The 23,423-nt window shown below is 39.8% G+C and overlaps 1 protein-coding gene across 1 annotated transcript in view; it reads right to left on the minus strand.

The window, feature by feature from the left end:
• The window catches only part of Uimc1 (ubiquitin interaction motif containing 1), a 53,618-nt gene that overhangs the window by 12,161 nt on the left and 18,034 nt on the right, over window positions 1-23,423 (minus strand). The window contains exons 7-9 of the mRNA XM_028772018.1: window positions 18,473-18,549; window positions 13,116-13,219; window positions 8,346-8,499 (exon numbers count right to left, since the gene is read on the minus strand). Of these exons, the coding sequence (XP_028627851.1) occupies window positions 8,346-8,499; window positions 13,116-13,219; window positions 18,473-18,549 (335 nt within the window). The remainder of the gene's footprint in view (window positions 1-8,345; window positions 8,500-13,115; window positions 13,220-18,472; window positions 18,550-23,423) is intronic.

Genomic DNA, 23,423 nt, shown 5'->3' on the forward strand with positions numbered 1-23,423 from the left:
TCTTTAGTAAGCAGACACTTTTATTTCACTGATAACCTCTAACTCAAACACTCGCATAATTATGTTGATCGTTCCTAAATGTAAGTCCTCACAAACCCCAAACCAGACATCACTGGGTCCATTTTAACAATGAGCACATATTAAAAGCTTAGCAGTCTCAAGTTTGTAAATTACTCATTTGGAACATGATTTAAAGTTAGAGAGACTCCAAAGCCAGTACTACAGTGCTAAGGAACCCCATCCCTGCTCAGGCTGCAGTGAGTTCAGGGTTAGAGACGAGCTTGCCTGTTGTTTGTTTCCTCATGGTGGTGGGGATGCAACTCAGAGCCTCATGAATGCAAAGCAAATCCTCTACCACTGCTTACATTCCCAGTTTCTCTCTTAAGAGGTGCATTTGAAAGTTCATCTCTTGACTCTAACATACAATGCTGCTATAGTTACCTCTGTGCCTAGTTTGCTCAATGTCTTTCCTCATAAAGACACAAAAGTATTCATATAAAAATATTCTTGGGCTGGAGAGATGGCTCAGACATTAACAGCACTGACTGCTTTTCCAGAGGTCCTAAGTTCAAATCCCAGCAACCACAGGGATCCGATCCCCTCTTCTGGTGTGTCTGAAGACAGCTACAGTGTACCCACATATACAAAATAAATCTTTTTTTAAAAAAAAATATTCTTACCAATACTATCACCCTAAAAAGTTTACACCTTGAAAACATACAATTTCATATACTTGGATTTGAACGTCCAGAACAATTAGATTTTGTTTGTTTGCTTTTTTTTTTTTCCAAGACAGGGTTTCTCTGTGTAGCCTTGGCTATCCTAGAACTATATCAGTAGATCAGGCTGGCCTCCAACTCACAGAGATCTGCCTGCCTCTGCCTCCTGAGTGCTGGGATTAAAGGCGTGCACCACCACTGCCAAGCACCACTTAATCATAAAATCATAAGAAGACAACCAGACAGGTGTGCTGCATACCTTAATTCAGTATGAGCTTTACAGTATCACTCCTGAAAGACTCAGAAATGTATAGGACTTATAAGGCCCTCCCAGAGGTTTGATAAAACAGTAACCAAGGTGAAACTGCTGACAGGTTGGCTAGAGAGCTCCAGGGATAAAGGTTCTGTGAGTGCTCATCCACTTGGAGGTGGAATGTTCCGTGATACACCTGCCTAAGAGTCACCCATGCACCTAGTAAGTATGCCTCAAAGCTCACTCTTCGCCAAAGTAGACTTGAGTGGGATCATTTCTTTGGTCTGTTGTTGGTGTCCTATCTGGGGTTACACCTCTCCAAGAAAAGAAAAGTCCCACAACACTGGCTCTTCAACATCAAAGCACAGTGAGTAGGGTAACATGGGTCAGCGCTAAAAACAAGATGAGAAGAACAAAGATACTGGAGATTCTAAGTGGATACGGCTGCAGGCAGACAACAATGTGTTTTTCATTATATATACATTATATACACATATTTTCTCCTGAAGCCCAACAGCAGTTTCTCTGTGTAGTCAAGGATTACCTCTACTTCCCAGCAGCAGTATTACAGGTATACACTACCACACCTGGACATCATTCCACACACTACATCCATCACCAACTTTAAACTATCGAGTGGCATAAGCCTATAATTCTAGCACTCAGGAAGCTGAGACAGGAGGATTGGCACAGGTACAATGCCACCCAGACTTCAAACCTGCAGTCTTCCTGCCTCAGCCTCCACACTCAGCTAAAATGTATTTTTAATTTGTACCTACAGAGTACAATATATGAAACAGAAATAAACAAATAACTTTCAAAAAAAAAACACCTCTCATTCTGAATCTATGAGCTCAGGTTACATGTGTCGTCTGTCTGCTGCCCACTTCCACACTGCCCACAGTACCATGTTAATTGCTGCTCTATTCTGTACATGCCTTACAAGTTTGTATCTAAGTGATTTACGTTATCTTACATTAGCACCCCTTTCTTTTACAGTTCCAATAACGTCTTCCTCTGAAACAACACAGGCCCCTCTCTGTGCAGCTCCCTGAGTAGCTGTAGCATGGAATCACAACTATGTACGCACACTTCTCACCTATCCAGCTAAACCATCATTTCCATGAGACTAGCGCTTATTTCTAATTTGTGTATCTCCCCATGCCACCCTGTCTTCTAAATCCACATTTTTTCCTATTAAACCTATCCCATCTTCACAACTGTTACCACTTTAACATAGGTACTAACAGCAATATAGCTAATCTAAGAATCCTGAGTACTACAAACGCCATGCTAATACAAGAAAGATCACCGGAGAGCTTCACAAATTACATTCAGATCAGCCACAAACAAGCATATAAGACAGGAAAGGCCCAAATTTGTCTAACTTGAGAAATATATCATGTATGACTCTGTACTATAACCATCTACCTAGGCCCAAAAGTAAACACAGTTAAAGCATGTAGCTTTGTAAACCTTACTACTATGTAGCTCTCTTTTTTTTTTTTTTAGATGTTTATTTGTTCTGTCTGCATATATGTCTGCAGGCCAGAAGAGGGCAACAGATCTCACTACAGATGGTTGTGAGCCACCATGTGGTTGCTGGGAATTGAACTCAGGACCTCTGGAAGAGCAGTCAGTGTGCTTTAACCTCTGAGCTATCTCTCCAGCTACTATGTATCTCTTACTAACTTATTTTTGTTTGTTTTGTTTCTGAGACAGAGGGTCTCTACCCAGCCCTGGTTACCCTGGAACTCTCTGTGTAGACCAGGCTGGCCTTGAACTCACAGAGATCCATCCACCTGCCTCTGCCTCCCAAGTGCTAGGATTGAAGGCATGGGCCACTACTCCTGATTTAACTTAGTTTTACCATTTTGACTCTTAGGCCTTGATGTCCTTACTTGTACCCAACTGACAGCTTATCTACTCATTAAAAACACAGACCCTAGAAATACTACATAGATAGGAAGTAGTTCATAATTTATTAAATGAATTATGTTTAATGTTTTGGCATAATGTTTTATATATCTACCCACATACATTACAGAGTGCCTCAGATTCTCATGACCCTTCTGTTGGACTAATTTTATAGATAAGGAGCCTGCTTTTGAAAGAAGAAAATATTACTCAACTAGCAAATATTATTGATAAAATCTGAATTTCGATATGGCTAGCTCCAAAGCCTACATTTCGTCCACTCTATCATACTGCCCAAAACAAAATGCTAACTCGACTCTCCTAGCTCTACCCTGGTCCCCATTCTAATAATCCATTATCCAGCAGCAACCTGAGTGACACTTTTCTTAAAATTGTCATGCTCTGCTTAAACATCCATTCTTTGCTCAAGTCTTTCCAGTGATTACGCTCAAAAGGAAAAGTCACAGTCCCTTTAGAGCCTAGAGCTCTGTGATCTACCTGCCCCTTCCCAGTCTGTCTCTTGTTTATCTCTCTCATTTGCTCTACTCCAGCTGTATTTAACCCTGTTGACATACGAGGGTTTTGAAGCTACGTTTCCCCCCTCTCTATCCCTAACTGTCCTAGTCAGGGCTTCTGTTGCTGTGATAAGACCTAATGCAACTTGAGGAGGAAAGGGTTTATTTCAACTTATAGTTCCGTACACTGAAGGAAGTCAGGGCAGGAACCTGGAGGCAGGAGCTGATACAGAGGCCACAGAAGAGTGCAGCTTACTGGATTACTCTTCATGGCTTACTCAGGCTGCTTTCTTATAGCATCACCAGCTGAGGAGTGGTACTGTCCACAGTAAGCTGGGCCCTCCCACATCAACCATCAATCAAGAAAATGTATCACTAACTTGCTCGATGGCCAATCTGGTGGTGACATTTTTTTTTTCAACTAAAGTTCCCTCTTCCCAAATTACTATAGCTTTTGTCAAGCTGACATAAAACTAGCTAGCATGGTAACAAATTCTCTTCCTGTGATGGCTACTCTTAGCTGTCAATTTAACTACATCTGAAATGGACTACAATCCAGAAATGGAAAGCACACCTGATTTTTAACTTAGTTTGAAGTGGGTGAATCCACTTCTAGTCTGGGTCTTTGAAGTAGGAAGACATATGACTTTGATCCAGATCTTAAGGCAGGAAGACACACCTTTAATCTGGGCCATACCTTCTCCTGCAACTCTATTTAAGGGCATAGAAGGAAGTATACACTCTTTGCTTTCTTGCCCTCCTCTTGCTAGTACATCTATTACTTCAATGGCATTAGAGCCTACTTCTTCAGGATTCCAGCATATACTGAAGACCAGCTGGGACATCCAGTCTTGTGGACTGAACAACTACTGGATTCTTAGACTTTACATTCACAGCTTGTGTGTTCAGTTTATTCCGTGTGTGTGTGTGTGTGTGTGTGTGTGTGTGTGTGTGTGAGAGAGAGAGAGAGAGAGAGAGAGAGAGAGAGAGAGAGAGAGAGAGAGAGAGAGAGACACATAAAGAGGGGGGAGGGAGAGAGGAAGGGGGGAGGGAGAAAGAGAGAGGGAGAGGAGGAGGGGAAGAGAGGGAGAGAGGAAGAGAAGGAGAGAGGGATTTTCATTCTGTAAGTTCTGTTACTCTAGAGAACCCTAACTAGAACACTTTCTCACCTTAAAATTCTCTCATTTCCTTTAGGTCTCTACTCAAATGCCACCTTCTTTTTTATTATCATTTTTATTTTATGTGAATGAGTGTTTGCCTGAACATACACATATGACTTCAGAGGTCAAAGACAGTGTTGAAACCCCTGGACCTGGAGTTATATTTATGAGCCATCATGTGGGTGCTGGGAATCAAACACAGGCCCTCTGCAAGCGCAGCAAGTGCTCCTAACTGCTGAGCTACCTCTCCAGCCCCAAATGTCACTATCTGAAACGGGACCTTTCTGACAACTATTTTAAATTGTTACACTGTTACTCTCTATTCCTTTCTTGTGCTTTGTAGTTTTTTTCCTAAAATACTTATCACCAGGGTAGAGAAACAGTTTAGGCAGTTACGTACCACCCAAGCATGATGGTGTATGCTTGTAATCCTAGCACTAGGTAGAGACTGGAGGATTCCTGGAGTTCACTGGCTAGACAGGCTAGTCTTAACTATCAAGCCCCAGGTCCTAGTAAGAAACCTTGTTTCAAAAATCGAAGTGGATGGCTCCCAAGGAATAATAGCTGAGGTTGACCTACGGCCTTTATACGTATGCACGCACATGCACATGCACACCCACACAAAATAAGCTGTAAAAAAATGTATTACCACTTGGCATGTAACTTCCTTACTTGTTCTGTGGTTTACTTTCTACCACCAGCATGTACTCTCCACAAGAGTAGTAACTTCTATATTAACTCAATGTATCTGATATACAGTAGGTATTAATACATACTCACTGAGTAAATAAGGAGCTTTGTTTTACCTACGTGTTTACATAAAATGATCTCCAATATGTTTTCCAGAAAATAAATAACAAAGGCAGTTTGGTCTTGTCCTAGTCTAGAACAATGTAGTGGATCTTAGCCCCTACAATCAATCCTTTTAAAGAACATTCTATTTTTTATAGTTCTGATCAGATATGTTACTGAATAAACTGAGCACACAAGCTAGCTTAACCACAATGTAGTATTGTAATCAAATAAAACTTACAGCAAAGCTAATCAGACACATCTTTAATGACATGCATAATTGTTATTGTCTGCACGGTAACTAGGCATAAATGGCAGACATTCCATGTAAATGACACTAATTACTATTCCTGTTACACAGCCAAACCAAGCACGTCTGGGATCAGCTTCAGGGAGACACAGAAGGGAGGGAGAAACCTGGGTATTTAACTGAGAAGTAAGAACTCTCTTACTCTACTCCTCAGGAATTAGATAAATGGTCTCCAGGCTCCGTTTTGTGGCTTATTCCCATTCTCGAGATGGGAAACTTTCCCTCTTTGGTATGAGAAGCCTGCTATTCAAGATTTAGAAATTACATTGAGAGGAACAAGAAACATCACTAATTTATGCCTCTAACAAGGAAGCTGTGGACACACAGGAAAGCTGGCAGAGACTGAGAGATCAGATTTGTTGAGAACCAAGTAAAGGCCACACACACTCAAGTGTTTCACATAATTCCTAACTTCTCCAGCCTACCTAGATCCCCAAATGGTTCCCAAGACAATAGGAGTAAGCAGACTATGGGATGGGTCCAGTGAGAATTCCCTGCTCCAAAATCTACAAGGCCTAAAATGGCAGCTTTCCTGATCCAGAGTAAGACCCCAGTGTCTCAGGACATGATCTTGTCACTGACCTCCTTTCTCTCACTGCAATCTTTGTTGCAGGGACATTTACTCTAACCAACTGTAATTACTTTCCTGAGTAAAATTTACTTTCCCAGTAAGACCACAAACCCCTTGGTAGCAGAAACCATGTTTTAAAACTTCTCTAGTAACCTACGTAAAAGGCTTGCCAACAACATCTTTAAGTGTTCCAGGGCCTGGAGATGGCTTGGTGATTAAAAGTGTTCAGTGCACAATCATGAACATAGTACAATCATGTACATAGTACACATGTAACAAGCTGGCCATCCCACACATGCGGGTAACACACATGCTCACCTCTGATCAGAGTGAGGAGGAGGATCAGAGGGTTTGCTAAAGTCTAGTCTAGCTGAGAGAATGGGAGTCCCATGTTCAAAGAGAGAACCTGCCCAAAGGTGGAGGAACAGGTGGAGAAGAGGATACTCAATGCCCTCTTCCAGCCCCTACATACGTGGGATTCAGGGATCAAGAAATAAGTTACCACGTAAGAGTACTGCTTCCTATGCCTGTCCTTGCTCTGAATAATGACATGGAGACTAATTATAAGCTTTCAGTACAACAGCTAAGCAGAGTCTGAGGTATCTGAGGTTATCCTGTATAATCTGACTATGCTGGCCTGCCCTACTTCCCAGCCATGTGGCCTGTTCCCTGCCATCTGAGTCTCACCCTGGCAGCTAGATCCTTCTTCACCATGTCTCTCTGTCTCTTTCCTCCCCTCCATCTCCCTCTCTGGGCTCAGAAGTCCTGCTTTTTCCTCTCCTGCACAGCTATTGGCTATTCAGCTCTTTATTTAACCAATAAGAAAGTGATGGAGAACAATGTTTACAGAATACTGAGTCAGGAGATGCTTCATAATAATGGCAATACCAAAGTCCAGACTGCAACCAGATCTCTAGGTACAGAAACCAGTATTTGAATACACAATGCATAAAAATATCCCCAACATTATCAGCTTTGGTACCCACTGGCCATTTTACCTGCCCTAGGATCTCTGACAGTTATGACATGGGTGATAAGCAAAGATATCCAGCAGAATACTAGTCTACTCCAGGTATCTTTGGGAAGGGCACTCCTGAACCTTCAGGGTCATGGATAGCTAGACTAACAACTCATGTATCACCACTGTAGCTGAGCCGAGGGGTTCTTTCTGCTAATTTTAATATATAAAATACTCCACACATATACAATTTCAAATTTAAATACATCTAAATTATAAAACCAAGAAGCACGAAGAAGTTTGCAACACTTCCAATTACCTAAGGCTTACATGTCATTTAAATGTTAGCTGAGGGAGAGCTAGCTATGTTGACACTATCTTGCTAGACATTAAAATGGTAGAAAGAAAGAATCCAGATGTTATATCAAGGGATATGATTAACAAAAATATTTTCTTGGCCCACATCTCACACTGTATAATCTTAAAAAGGTAGCACATTAATTTCAGTGTAACTCAGCAGATACATATAGGACAGAAATATAAATTATGGATATTTTTAATAGCTGTTTCTAAGTAGAATGTCCGTTGAAATAAACCACCAAGAAATTTATTTTAAATAAAAAATGGACCATTCTAGAACTTAAGCTTCAAGTTCTTTAAAAATGCCAATATTTAAACATGTAAAAAAAAAAAAAGAAAAGAAAAAACTAAAAGAAAAGGTCTACTGCATTGTATTGGCTTTTCAGCTATTCACAGTAAACAGCGAATGGAAAATTAAAAGAAAAGGCTTTTTCCCTTTTCCTTCTCCTGAGGAACTTGGTACTGGGTAACATACCTACTAAGGACAAGGAACACGAATGTACTAGAAAATTAACTAGGTATAAACAATAGCAACTTTGAGGAGAGAGCTCCTACACCGTATTATATGGGATTATAAAAGTACTGTGCAAAAAAGTTAGGAGTTATGCTGTCAGCTGGGTATGGTGATTCACACCTTTAACCCCAGCATAAGGATGCAGAGGCAGAAGGATTTCTAAGTACAAGGCCAGTCTGGTCTACATAATGAGTTCCAGGCCTGCCAAAACTATATAGCAAAACCTTACCTCAAAACAAAACAAAAGAAAGCTAGGCTCTCCTGGTGAGTTGTTACCTGTTTCCTGCTCCATCAGACCATTGCAGTACATGGCATGTTGCTCAATCTTTGTGGGAGCAAAGTCTTGGTGACACAGTGGGCAGGATACCCGGGTACGAGAGGAGCCTGCAGCAGGAGGATGTCCCTTCTTACCATCTTCCTTGTTATCAGCCTAGAGAGCATAGCAAACAGCAATGGTAAATGACAGCTTCAGTTTATGTCTTTTCCCACAAAGAACAAGACGCATTTCATTGACTTTCCAAGAAACAATACCTATCAATTTTTACCAGATTCAAGACCAAAGACTGAAAGCAAAGACTTAAGTATTTAAAGCTCTAAATAAGTCAATTAGTTAAGACCATCAGTTTTTCTGAAGCCATTTACGTTTTCTCTCTTGCTCCCATAGCTGCTAGCATCTTGCATAGTTTCCAACTTTTGTTTATTTAGGATGTAAGTGGGTGTATTTGTTGTGTATGTCCATGCCATATGTGTATACATGTGGAAGTTTGGGAGTTAGCTCTGTTTCCCTTGTTGAGGCAAGGGCTCTCTTGTTTTGCCACACTTTATATTCCAGGGTGGCCAGCTGTCTGTTGCTGTGATGAAACACCATGACCAAAAGCAACTTGGGGAGGGAAGGGGTTACTTCACTTATAATTCCCTATTACAGTTCATCATCAAAGACAGTCAAGGCAGGAACTCAAACAGGACAGGAACCTGGAGGCAGGAGCTGATGCAGAGGCCATGGAGGGGTGCTCCTTCCTGGCTTGTTCTCATCACTTGTTCAGCCTGCTTTCTTACAGAACCCAGGACCAACAGCCTACGGTTGGAACCATACAAAATGAGCAGGGCCCTCCCCTATCAGTCGTTAATTAAGAAAATACCCTATAGGTCTGCCTACAGCTCTGTCCCTTCTGGAGGTATTTTCTTAATTGAGGTTTCCTCCTCTCAAATGACAGAAGCTTGTGTCAGGTGACACAGGACTAGCCAGCTCTCAAGCTTCAGTTCTACTGTTCCCCACGCCTTCTTGCCATAGGAGTCCTGGGATTATGCATGTGCATCATCCAGCCTTTAGTTTGGGTTTCAGGAACCAAACACAGATCATCAAGCTTATACAGCAAGCACTTTACCTGCTAAGCCATTTTGCTGGTCCAAACTAACTGTTCTGTAGGAAGTAAGGAAATTAAAGTGGATCTGAAAGTTCTACATGATATTCCAAGGTTAGTCACTAAGTTTCTTACAAACCTAGGTTCTACTGTTCAAAGATCTTACAGGAAATACTATAAGGTACATGCAAAGCTATTTGAACAAAGAGAGGAAGCACATACACCCTAAATATGCAAGCAGTCTGGAGTTACTGAAGGTTAGTGGTTACTGAGAAGCTACTTGGCATTCTAAAGTTCACTAAGCACAATAATGTGCTATAAAAGGAATGTCACAAGTGCTCACAAAAACCACTATATTGCTTTGTACTCATCTGCCATTTTATAAAATACAGTGAATGTACCCATAACTATTAATGTATTTAAGAAAAGGGAGTCTTTCTATTTATTGTCTCACTGTGATTGAAATGACTTCTAACAATGTTATACAAAACTCAGAACATTTCTGAAAATTCTTATCTTAAAAATAAAGACATTTTCCTCAATACCACTGAAAAGGTCTATTTAAATATTAACTACCAGAAAGGGATTACAAGGCGGAAAGCCTGAGCAAAGCACTCTTCTTTATTAGGATATGCGACTGATCAGAAATTTGTCTCTAAGAGCTGTTTCTTTTGTTTAAAAATACCATCCAGGCAAGATGGCTCAGAGGATAAGGATGCTTAACACCAACTCTGCTGATTTGAGTTCAATCCCTAGAATCTACATGAATGGAAAAACCTATCTCCTAAATTAAAAAAAAAAAACTATCTCCTGCAAATTGTCTTCTAACTTACACACACCATATGTATAAAATAAATAAGTGAAATGCCATACAATGAGATATCAAAAGTGGTACTCAAGACACAGAATTATAATCCCTTGTAGGTATGTCCAATATATGATTCTCAGGCCACATCCCGGGAGAGAAGTGAATTCCACCTACTATATTTATAAATGACAATACCATGTCATTACATCAGATAATTGAAAATCTTTTTTTTGGGGGGGAGGGGAAGATTTTGTTTGTTTGTTTTTCAAGACAGGGTTTCTTTATTGAGTCTTGGCTGTCCTAAAACTCATTCTATAGACCAGGCTGGCTTCAAACTCAGAGATCCACCTGCCTCTGCCTCTGCCTCTGCCTCTGCCTCTGCCTCTGCCTCTGCCTCTGCCTCTGCCTCTGCCTCTGCCTCCCAAGTGCTTCTATATGACTCTTAATTCACATAAAAACTTACTAAACTATCAGTGTGGCCTGAAACAACTTCTCTTAACTCACCTGAAGATGGTATATATATGATAGTACACCTAAAAAATTCTCAAAAACAATAGAGAAAATATTATTCCATTATTTACAAAGAAAATTGACTACTGTGAGAAATGAAATCAAGAGACTGTAGTCATAACAAGGAAGCTCTCCATAAGTCAGTACTACCAATTGGCTACCCCACTAACAAGCTAATATCACTGAACAGTAAAAAAAACTTTCAAAGCAGAAAAACTATTTCTATATGTACACTTCTATATGTTTTATACTCTGTCTAATTTAATATTTTAAGAAACCCAGTTTTTAAAAATGTATTTGGGGAGCCAGGCAGTGGTGGCACACACCTTAAATGCAGCACTCAGGAGACAGAGGCAGCAGATCTCTACGTTTGAGGCTAGCCTACTCTACAGAGTGATTTCCAGACAGCCAGGGCTACACAGAGAAAGCCTGTCTCATAAAATGAAAGCAAACAAACAAAAAGAACCTGTTTCAAATGGCAAGGTATAGTACATTGCTTTTTTAATCCCAGCACTCAGGAGACAGAGGCAGGTGGATTACAGTAATCAAGGCTACTCTTCAACTTCTTATAATGGAAACTTCCAAGATTAGAGGCACATACAGACATAAATAGTAACAGTGAAAAGGGCTCATCTGGTATGCAACAGTCTGGACATGGCCATCATAAGTTCTAAACAGGGTTTATGTTCTTTGGCCCGAAGAACAGTACGTTTTGTGGTTATGGATGGGTATGAAAGCAGCGTTGATAACTAAAGGCCTGTAGGGCTTTATCTGTATGTTAGGATAACTAGATTACTGATACCCTGTTCTCTGTGTATCTTCAGGAGATATGCGCCAGAAACTAATTTTTTCTGCACTACCATTAGGAAATCCAGTCTATTACACACCAGGCTCCAAGAAATTTATATATGATTCATGAAAGCAAAGGTTCTAACCAGTTACCTGCCTTGCAAAGACTAAGAAAAGGATCTAACATCTACTGTGAAAGTTCTTTCCAAATATCCCTTTACAGTATAAAAAGGAATGAGAGATTTAAGTCTCTTTTAAAGTGTTCAGGACCATAAACATAAATATAAGCAAAATTTTTATTTCTATAGAAAAATTTATTCAATCCTCCATCAAACTGCTTTTTACAGCAACAGAATTACTGGAAAATTACTTAGTCAAACCCAACATGAAAAATACATAGTAAAGGACCTAGAGAGATGGCTAAGCGGGTAAAGTACTTTCTACTCAAGTATGAGGGCCTGAGTTTGAATCCTTAGTAATCACAGAAAAGCTAGTAGTGCATACCTATAACTCCTGCACTAGGTGGGCAGGGAGGGGCAGCAGAGATGGGAAGGACCCAGGGGTCTGTTGGCCCACCAGTTTAGCCAAAATAGTGAGCTCCAGATTCAGTGAGAGACAGATCCTGTCTCAAAAAGTAAGGAGGAGACTGACTGAGGAAGATAACATGGAATACAAACAGGTGAATGTGCACACACACACACAAATTTTTTTTTCTTTCTCTCTCTCAATCTCTCTAAGAATCTTTGTCTTAAAAAAAAAAAAAAAAAAAAGTCAGTCTCTCTGTGTAGCCCTGGGAGTCCTGGAACTCACTCTGTAAAGCAGACTAACCTCGAACTCAGAGAGACATCTGCCTCTGCCTCTCCAGTGCTGGGATGAATGGGACCCTGGGTCACTCTAATAATCTCAACTTCATGGCTATGGTCAGGCCTGTGTGGTCAGGGACCGTGAATGATGCAAACAGAGATTCATTTATTTGTCTTCCCTTTGTATTTCTGATAACAATTATAAATTAATGTTGAAAAATATCCTTATGTTATACAGTGATTCCACCATTGTTCATGTCTGCTCCTTATCTGTATGTAATGGAAACTGTCTCTATAGATTTACACACAAACCTATGCTCAGGCTCTACTCCATCATTAATAGTAATATGCAACAGCAAATCACATAAACATTCTAAATCTTTCTTCTCCCATCTCTAACAGAAATAATGAAAGTATTCAAGAAATGGGAAGTGTCCGGCCTTGGTGGCACAAACACTTAATCTCAGCACTCAAGAATCAGAGGCAAGTGGATCTCTATGAGTTTGACGCCAGCCTGGTTTACATAGTAAGTTCCAGGACAGCCAGAGCTATGTAGAGAAACCCTGTTTTAAAAAACAAAAATAAACAAACAACAGAAATGGTGATATTTTTAAACAGTGCTGAATGGATAATTTATAAAAATTTCTGAGAAAATGACCCTAAAGTTAAAACCCTATTACACCAAAATCTTCTAAGACAAGGTGAATGCTGTATCATACAGAAGACGAATAGCATAGACAAATGACCGAGAGAAGTCACAGAGAAGAGTATTCACCTGCTTATCGCTCACTGCCATTCTTACTTCAACGGGGAGCACTCTGCTATCTGGAGCATCTTCTCTATTGAGGTCAAGGGGCTCAAGGGAACTTAACTGTGTCTCTGTAATTAAAGAAGAAAAGGAAATATCAATCATTTTCATTTTGCTTCTTGCACTCTAAAGTTTAGAGTATGGTAACATTTCACTGACAATATAGACCTAGTTTATTTCCTCCTGAAGTTTTACTGTGACTTAATTTACATATAACAGAATTCACCATTTTTTCAGCTTATAATTTGATGGGTTCTGACTAATTTATACTATGTAACTACCATCCAATACAGAAAATATGTTTCCAGCATCCCATTAAAACCCTCCTGTGCCCTTTAAGTCAACTGTACAAACCTACTGTATGCTCCTGCCATTTTGTCTTTCTTGGAATATCATCTAAATGGAATCAGCCAGATACGGCAGCACACACTGTAATCCTAGCTATTCAGGAGGCTGAGACAGAATTCAAGTTCAAACCTGGGACAAGATAGTGAGACTTGCCTTTTAAAAATATAAAATTCACACAGTGTATAGTCTTTCGTGTCATCAATTACTTAATATCATGTAACTAAGAGGCAACCACGCTGTCAGATGCTTCAATGGTTCATCCCTTTTTTCTGGTAAGTAATACTCTATTGAGTGGATACATGACAGTTTGTCTATCTACCTACCAGGCAATCTACTTGGCTTATTTCACGGTAGTACTAGTTTCAAAAAACTTTTGACAGAAACCAAAAACTGCCTATATTAGCTCTAAGGTTAAAGGGATAAATAGGAAAAATATAAAGTAGGGCAAAAAATAAGAATATGCATTCATTACAAAGATATGCCATGGGGCTGGAGAGGTTAAGAGCACTGACTAATCTTCCAGAGGTCCTGAATTCAATTCCCAGCAACCACATGGTGGCTCACAACCATCTGTAATGGGATCTGATGCCCTCTTCTGGTGTGTCTGAAGACAGCAACAGTATACTCACACATATAAAATAAATAAATCTAAAAAAGAAAAACAATAAACAAAAATTTTTTTAAAAAGATATGCCATTCTTTAATATGTGCTTTAAGCACTGTCTACTAGTTCAACAAACATTAGTGGAATAACAAGTCCCAGGCATTGTACTACCACTACTACTAACTCCAAGATAGAGTGCAGATCGGGAGCGGCAAACTACTGATACCTTCTGGGCCCAATCTGGCTACCTGCCCGGTTTTGTAAATAAGGCCTTATTGGAACAAAGCCATATTCATTCATCTATGTATTGTTCATGGCTACCTTTGCAGTAAAACAGAGATGAGTAGTTTTTACAAAATATCTAGCCTAAAGAGCCTAAAATATTTACTAATCTTAAAGAAAAAAGTCTGGGGGAGGTTTGGTGATTTAATTAAAAAAAAAATTTAAGTTTGCTAACTATAAGTTCTAGACACCTAATAATATAACAAGTGAATGCTAATTAAATTTTAAATGACAGCAAATCTGGTAAAGAAATGTTATAAACTCAGTGTCTATGTCCCATTTGAATGAAGGATGGCATCGTACTATCAATGATGGCAGCAGGAAGTGGGAGGATTTTGGTCATAAGAGTGAAGAAATAATCCGGGCAGTGGTGGCACACGCCTTTAATCCCAGCACTTGGGAGGCAGAGGCAGGCGGATTTCTGAGTTCGAGGCCAGCCTGGTCTACAGAGTGAGTTCCAGGACAGCCAGGGCTACACAGAGAAACCCTGTCTCGAAAAATCAAAAAAAAAAAAAAAAAAGAGTGAAGAAATAAAAAGATGGGATGAGTGTCCTTACATCAGAACACTAGAGGGGGCTTTCACTTTTTCTCCATGTAAGGACACAGTGAGAGGGTACATCTGTGAGCAAGGAGGTAGGTTCTCACTGGTGGGTTCTGTCCATGCCTTGTTCTTAGACTCCTCAACCTCCTAAACTCTGAGAAACATATGTCCATTGTTTATAGCAGTCTATGGCATTTCCTTTCCTTTTCTTATAACTGTTTTAAAATTTATTTTCTTTTTTTCTTTGTCTGTATATAAGTCTGCCTGTTGGCCATAGAGGCTGGAAGAGAGCACTGGATCCCCTAGAACTGTTATAACAGATGACTGTGAGCCACTCTATGGGTACTCACTCATGTGGGTGAACGCAGGTCATGTGGAAGAGCAGTCAGTGCTCTTAACTCTGAGCCATCTCTCCAGCTCCAATGCTTCCCTATTATAAGTGTAACTAAGATAAAAAAAACTCCATCTCAGAAGGAAGTCCTGTAAGTTCTATACTTCTGAACAGAAGACACTGGGCAAATAAACCATCTATAAAATTCTAAACTATCTTCAAAATGATTAAGTTACTAAATACATTTATAGTGTTAACTATATTTGAAAACTGGACACACACATACTTTTTCCACTTTGGTGGTAAAAGGCTCAAAAACTGCAAAATCATCTGTGTTAAATTTCCCTGAAAGAGCTTACCACCAAATACACTGTTCAAAGATAAGAAGCACTCACCATAGACTACTACAGTAATAACAAGTATGAACAGATGAATGGTCTAACTATGAAAACACTTAAGGACCTTGGTGCCTCAGAAACAATACTGGTAGCATGCTGTGGCAGTTAACCTTGATCGTCAACTTGACTGAATTAAGAGTCCTAGAGATTAAAAGGCAAAGATGGGTGAGTCTGTGACAGCATTTCCAGAGACAATTAGACCACGAAGGCTCTGACCCAAAGAATGGGGTAACCTATTGGACATTCACAGTGATGGCTTCATCAGGTGACAAAGGGAGGAGGGAAGCCTGATTAAAAACCATCGGCCACTCATCTTATGTCCTTAGGGAAGTATGGTGTCATTGCTTTATACATGAGGTAAGGGAGCCTCTCTGCCACACGTGCCCACCAGGATTATGTTGTGCTCCAGTGCAGGGAAATATGCAACTACTGACTAAAGCCCCTGAAACTGAGTTAAAATAAATCTTGAGGCTGGAAAGATGGCTTCGTAGTTAAGAGCACTGAGTACACTTCCTGAGGACCTGGATTTAATTCCCAGCATCCATGTCACAATTATTTGTAATAACAGTTCCAGGGGATCCAGTGCCCACCTCCGGCCTCCATGAGAACTGCGTGTACATATGCATAGTGCACATATGCATGTAGGTAGAACACTCTGTATATGAACAAACAGTGCTAGCTAATGAGAGGGGAAAGTAAGCCCTTCCTAACTAAAGTCAGTAACTTTTACGATCACGACTTCCTATCATTAGCTTATAGATTCAACAGTCTTCTGACCTAACCCCTTCCATGTGGATGCTGGGATGCAAACTGGGTTCTCTGGAAGAATAGACAGTACGGCAAGCCATGTCTCCGGCCCCTAGGACTTTCTTTTACTTTTTATTTAGCATACAAAACAATGGCTTGCAGGGCGGTGGTGGCACACGCCTTTGATCCCAGCACTTGGGAGGCAGAGGCAGACGGATTTCGGAGTTCGAGAGTTCGAGGCTAGCCTGGTCTACAGAGTGAGTTCCAGGATAGCCAGGGCTACACAGAGAAACCCTGTCTCAAAAAACCAAAAACCAAAAACCAAAAACCAAAAAAAAAAAACAAAACAATGGCTTTCATGATCACATTTCATATATACTTGTTTTTATGACCCTCCTCCCTTACTCCCTGTCCATCCCCCTCCTCCCCTACTCAGATCTTTCCTTCCCCAGGTAGTCCTCTTTACCTTTCAGGTCACATGTATTCTATTACCTTATTTTTTTTTTAGAAAATCTTTTTGCCCTTTCATGGCCCTCTTTTTAGTTTTATCTCCTATCCCACACCCCCTCAAACATGTAAAAATTTGAATCTATTCACTAAGACTTTCATGATCATTATATTTGCAGGTTGTTCCTGAGAGATGCCACAATGACATCATATACCATCATGTCAAACAGGTAGACTGACTTCCCAGAAGGATGGCAAAATTCATCAATTCTACACAAAGAAGGGGGCCAAGTTTTCTTTTTCACAAAGACAGCACCACATTCTTAAGTGTCCTTGCCAAAATCAGAGTGCTTTGGTAATGGAGTCTTTTAGTAGGTATCATTAGGCAGTAATCCAAATACATTTCAAATGTATTAAGAAACCACTTTGATTAAAAAACAACATTACTTACATTCTTAAAACAATAAAAACTTTTTTGATAGGCTGCCAAGTATTTTTTTTTTTTTTTTTTTTTTGGTTTTTCGAGACAGGGTTTCTCTGTGTAGTCCTGGCTGTCCTGGAACTCACTCTGTAGACCAGGCTGGCCTCAAACTCAGAAATCCGCCTGCCTCTGCCTCTGCCTCCCAAGTGCTGGGATCAAAGGCGTGCGCCACCACTGCCTGGCGGCTGCCAAGTATTTTAAAGTATTTATAGGATTTTTCCTAGAGTGCACGTTAACTTTTAGCCTTTGTGGAAAAAATTAAAATAAAAAAAACTAGGAATACTCTGACAGGGTATACATGTTCTAAATGAAAGCCAAATATGACTTGAAGTAGCATCTGTATAGTACTTATTTTCCAGTGAGTTTAAATATCAGTAAGTACTTCCTTTAACCTCACATGAATGACATTCCTGATGAATCCAATGGGATCTTCTTTTAAAACAAAAGAAAGGTAAACTAAAACAAATACCTTAGAAAATAAAAGTGGTTCATTTAGCAAAATAATTCTTCAGGTCGTACACTGACTCATCAAAGAGCTCCCTTAGGCAGTGGCTCTCTTCGCTCATTTTACATTGTTCTATAGGTAGAAGTCCAGCCACATGAACCTCTCAATTAGCATATCTTATGCCTAGTCAAGGTATACTTCCATCTTTATAATGACAGACTAAAGCATTTAACTAGGTCTTGTCTATGACTAAAACTATCCCAGTCATGAAACTGCACAAAAATTCAGTTCCCAAACTCATAATAACTCATACCAAAACTAACTAGTAGTAAAGGGCAATGCTTAATAATGAAGGTGACCCACATAGATTAAACGTTTCGTAAGTCCCCTGGGCTCTGAATTTACTGTTAAGTAAGGATTACTCTTGACTTTTTGTTGCTTCTTCAGATCACATAGTAGACAAGAAAGCAAAAAGCCATATTAATTTCAAAACCAAATTACCCCTAAGCAGAAAATAAGGTTGTTAATCAGAACCTGTGTCCACTAGAAACAAGTATATGAGCGTGTATGTGGTGATAAACACATACACACATAAATCATAAATAACCCTTCTCAGAATGGTTTGAATAGTCAGAAACTTAATAGGAATAAAAAGGTAGATAAGTAATATCAGAATTCAGTAAAGCCATGGGGCACTCACCAGGGCAAACAGTGATTTCTTCTGCAGAACTTTCTGGCTTAAGAACTAAACTTCTCTTACTGGTCAAAGCTGAAATGCTGAAAACAGAATCAAATGACAAGTGAACTCCTCATAGAATAAAGCAGAGCACAGGCCCACAAGCAATGATGGGTCCTTTAAATATCTGCAAGTGAAAAGATATATCCTGTACAGTGTCACAACCAGAAAGCAAGGCATCCATAGTACAAGTCGCCAGACAGAGGGAAAACACGAATGTGTTCACCTTTGGATCCAGTGAAATTAGTAAATCAAACGAAGCTCCCTTTTGTTGTCTTCACGATAGAAGGTTAAAGGGTACGGAATACCAGTAACTATCAGAGTAGACCAAAATTATACTACAGTATAAAAATGTCCAAAGTGTTTTGCAGTCTGGCTACCAGTTACAGCCTTGTGAAGAGAAGAGACATATAAACGCAGAAAACATGGAGATTCTCCTGACAGCACAGTACTTTTTCCTCACCTTACAGTTAAAGTTTCTCTTTATCTTGAGATACAGCTTTCCAAGCAACAAAAATAAAATAAAATCCCAAACTATCCTACAGCAAAATTCTGCCCACACAAGTTGAGTATCTCTTCTGGGAAAAACTTAATGATGAATGACTTCCCCTATCCAACCTTCTGGTTTTTCCTGCCTGTTTGTTCATGGAGTGTGATCTCTTCCTGACACCAGAACACATGGCTGAGAGATCTGAGAATCTGAAATAGTCCCCTCATGCTTCACAGAGTTTTACGATTAGTTTGATCAAGTATGCAAGAAGACACTTTAAAACACACATCCTCACATCAACCAAGAGCCATGGAGAAGAGAGACTAGCCAGCACTGAGACTCATGATAAATAACTAAACCATGACAGGAAACCACAAGTGACTTCTCCCTCTAAATAAAACATTTCAGAACATTTGTTATAAACCCAAGCTAGACACAGTTTACGCTGCATGTAACATTAGGGCTCTATTCAAAAAGTCTATCATAAGACAATTTGCTGACATTTATAAAATGGGCTAATCAATTTGAAGTCAAACCACATTGTATGTGATTTCAACTCTCTCCTGGTGACAAAGTGTGTAATCATTTATTAAAACCTACATCTGCTCTGCACAGGCTCACCACAATAAAACAGAGAGGCCTACAGGGAGCAGAAGACCAACTCCAGCTTAGAACATTTCCAAAAGTGTCTTAACAGTAAAAGAATCAAACTGCCATCATATTCTTCAGCATAGGGATAGATACCTGATACTATTCACCAAATGCTTAATAAAGACCACTGCCTAAATTACAGTAACAGTAACTGGGCTTTAAACTCCGTATGAGAGATGACAGTCACTCGATACAGAGATCAGCTCTTGAAAAATCCTCCAAACTCAACTGTCAGAAAAGTGGGAAAGTGGCTAGAACCCTGACCCAGTTAATAACCAATTAGCCATTATCTATTATTAAAGAAAGCTTTGGCAGCTAAAACTCAATCAACTAATAAAGAATGGAAGAAGTATGCAAATATAATATCAGATAAGACACTGACCAGACACAAAGTATTAAGTATTGAGTAAAGGTGGTAGAGAATTGGTGTGGCCTGAATAATACACAAGCTTAAGAAATAAGATTTACGGGGCTGGAGAGATGGCTCAGAGGTTAAGAGCACTGGTTGCTCTTCAAAAAGATCTGAGCTCAATTTCCAGTAACCACATGGCAGCTCACAACTGTCTGTAGCACCAGCTCGTGGGGATCTGATGTCCTCACACAGACATATATGCAAGCAAACACATAAAATAAAAATAAATCATTAAAAAAAGAAATAAGATTTAGAAATGCACATAGTAAATGCATAAGCAGACCAGTGATATGGCTGTCTCTGTGGAAGCCAGTAAAGGAGACCATCAGAATAAGAAAAATCAGAATGCCAAAAAAGATAGAGGGAAACATTTGAAAATCTACCAAGTAAGTGAAAGCATATTGGAGAACAAAGGATACCATGTGCACATCAAGCTGAGCACATTAACTATACAGGCCCTTAGTGCACAGAAGGAACTCAGCAGCCATTTCAAAATGCAAGCCAGATAAAAGCAAGGTAGGTCTACCCCTAGGATAAAACTCAGTCCTTACAAGCCTCAGATCCGGTTTCAGGTTTCCATGAGGCAGTGATTACTGCAGTAGACAGATCTGTAGTGGAGACAAATCCCACTTGTGTTATACCATATGGCTTAGAATGCAGTGGCCAGGTGCCATTTTGAGGGTATTAGGGGGAATCTATTCTTAAAAACTAAACTGAGTCTAGAGAGGTGGCTCAGTGGTTAAGAGCACTGACTGTTCCTCCTAAGGACCTGGGTTCAATCCTCAGCATCCACATGGCAGCTCACAAATGTCTGGGAACCTGATGCATTCTTCTAGCATCCCAGGGTACCAGACACAAACTTACATGCAGCTACAACAACCATACACATACAAATAAATAAAAATTTTAAAAAACAAAAAACTGAACTACCCTGGGGGCCTGAGATTAAGGAACATCCACAAGATAGGAAGCCTCAATTTGGTCTGCCACAGAGCTTTAGTCAGGGAAGCTTCTTAAAGGCAGTGTGGACAGCAGCAGGGCTGGACTCTGGCCAAAGGGTATAGGCAACATGAGATTGGCTTAGAATGGATCATGTTTAAGGAGAGACAATCCCATCCATGTTCAGTGGTTGAGAAAAGATCTCATCAACAAGAGCTATGCTGGAGTTTAATAGCTCTGAGCCTTAGGCCAGTAAGGAGATCAAACTTTACAGTTACCTACCTAAATTCATTACTGTTAAGCCCAAGAACTCTCAAGTTCCTGGGGTGTAATGATACCAAAAAGGCATCTCTCCACAGGGTGATTAATATACAGGAGACCTTGAAAACACAAAGGCAGGTCTTTTGCCTGAACCAATCTCAGTGCTATGATAGGATTTCTACGCTCCCAACCCACTTGGGAGACACTCCTTAGATAAACAGCCACTCAAGAAGACACAATATAGGCAGGCTAAAAAGGAGGAGAAACTCTGCCCAGCCCACAGAAGGCAAAGATAAGTGTAACTAACAAACCCTGACATACAAAGAAAGAAAATGGCTGTGAAGAGAGCTCTGGAAGATAGCAATACAGACTCTGTAACAGCACAAACCAAAGAAAAGACACCAACAGTTCACAGTCAAACTGACCCTCCTCCTGACTGCATAGGCATTACTCAAGGATCCAGAAAGACGCTACAGCAACAGCTCCTCTTCTCTTCTTTCTCTGTGTTTATATTCTGCTTTGTGCTTATGTGTGACTTTTCCTACATGTCTACAGGGCCTTTACATTCTTCACTTGTATTACTTGTGTGCATGTGGCCATGCATGGGCAGGGGATCAGAGGACACTTATATCCAGTTAGTCCTCTCCTTCCACCATGTCATCTGGGGGTCAAACTCAGGTCATCAAGCTTGGGGAGCAAGTACCTTCAGCCCTATTATCCAGAATTTTTCTTGTTTTGTTTTGCTTTTTGAGATTGAGTCTCTCTATGTAGGCCTAGATGTCCTAAAACTATGTAGACCAGCCTGGACTCAAACTCAACAAAATCCTCCTGTCTCTGTCACCCTAGTAAAGGATTTTTCCCCCTTTTTGTGTGTGTGTGTGAGAGAGGAGGGAACTGAGAAATATTGTAGTTAAATATTTTTAAATGTTTTTACTTGTTATTTCTCTTCAAACATTTATCTAATTTTGTTTACCCACTGTTTTTTCATTGAGGGAAAAACTTTTCCCTAATTTCTTTTCTTGAGACAGGATCTCATTGTGCAGCCCTAACGAGTGTGGAACTCATTATGTAGACCAGGCTTGTCTCCTAGAAAGAGCTAGGATAAAGGTATGTACCAGCAGGACCCAGCTTTCTTTCTCACTCTTTTCCCACAATAATTCCTTCTTTCCCCCCTTATAATGTCTTAAGTTTATCTTACTGACTTTTTAATACTCATACTTTTATTCTTTTATTCCCCATCCTACATTTATTAAATTTTGCTTTTGAACTTTTCTATTTAGTGATGCTTTCTTTCTTACTTTCCTGTTCTTGTCTCTTCCCCCCAAATTTTTCTCTATTTCATGTCTTTTTAAATTAATGTATTCATTTTATATATATAAGCACAGTGTAGCTGTCTTCAGATACACATTAGAAGAGGGCATCAGATCCCTCTGATGGTTGCTGGGAACTGAACTCAGGACCTCTGGAAGTGCAGTCAGTGCTCTTACCCGCTGAGCCATCTCTCCAGCTCTATCTTACTTCACTCCTCCTCCCTCTTCTTTTCATCTATTTAACTTTGCTCCTCACTTTTCTCCCCTTTTCTAGTCTCCTTCTCTCTCACTCATTTGCTATTTCCACACTTTCTTTAAAGAGTGTTTAACTTCATACCACATTCTATAGCAGAATGGTACTTTCAGTCATATGATTATTAGTGACTATATATTAATGAGCTATAATTGATTTTGTGTATTTCTATATCTAATACAGTTTGATATTATTGCTGCTATAGCAGTATGTTTCCTCCTGAGTGTACACCTTCAAGAGTAGGCTGCTAAGTAAGAAGATCCACCTTCAAAACCCCACAGAGCTAGCCAAACCAACAGATACATAAATCACAATGAAGAAATACAAGAAATATATAGTCAGGACAACACAACTCCTCTAAAAGACCATAATCCTCAACTACGGAACTTAAAAGCACCAAAATATGTAAAATGCACATGAAGCTTTCAAATATTTTCTGGTAAAAATGACTCATGATCTAACATGGCACACAAACATAGAAGAAAAATTCAGAAAGGAAATTGAGATTTTTTTTTCTTTTTTTTGGGGGGGTGGGAAGGGAGAGAGGGAGCAAAGGAAAGAAACAAGGGAGAGAAAGGAAAGGAAGAAACGTGAGGTAA

Source organism: Grammomys surdaster, unplaced genomic scaffold, assembly GCF_004785775.1.
Source record: "Grammomys surdaster isolate TR1022 unplaced genomic scaffold, NIH_TR_1.0 211, whole genome shotgun sequence".
Taxonomy (NCBI): domain Eukaryota; kingdom Metazoa; phylum Chordata; class Mammalia; order Rodentia; family Muridae; genus Grammomys; species Grammomys surdaster.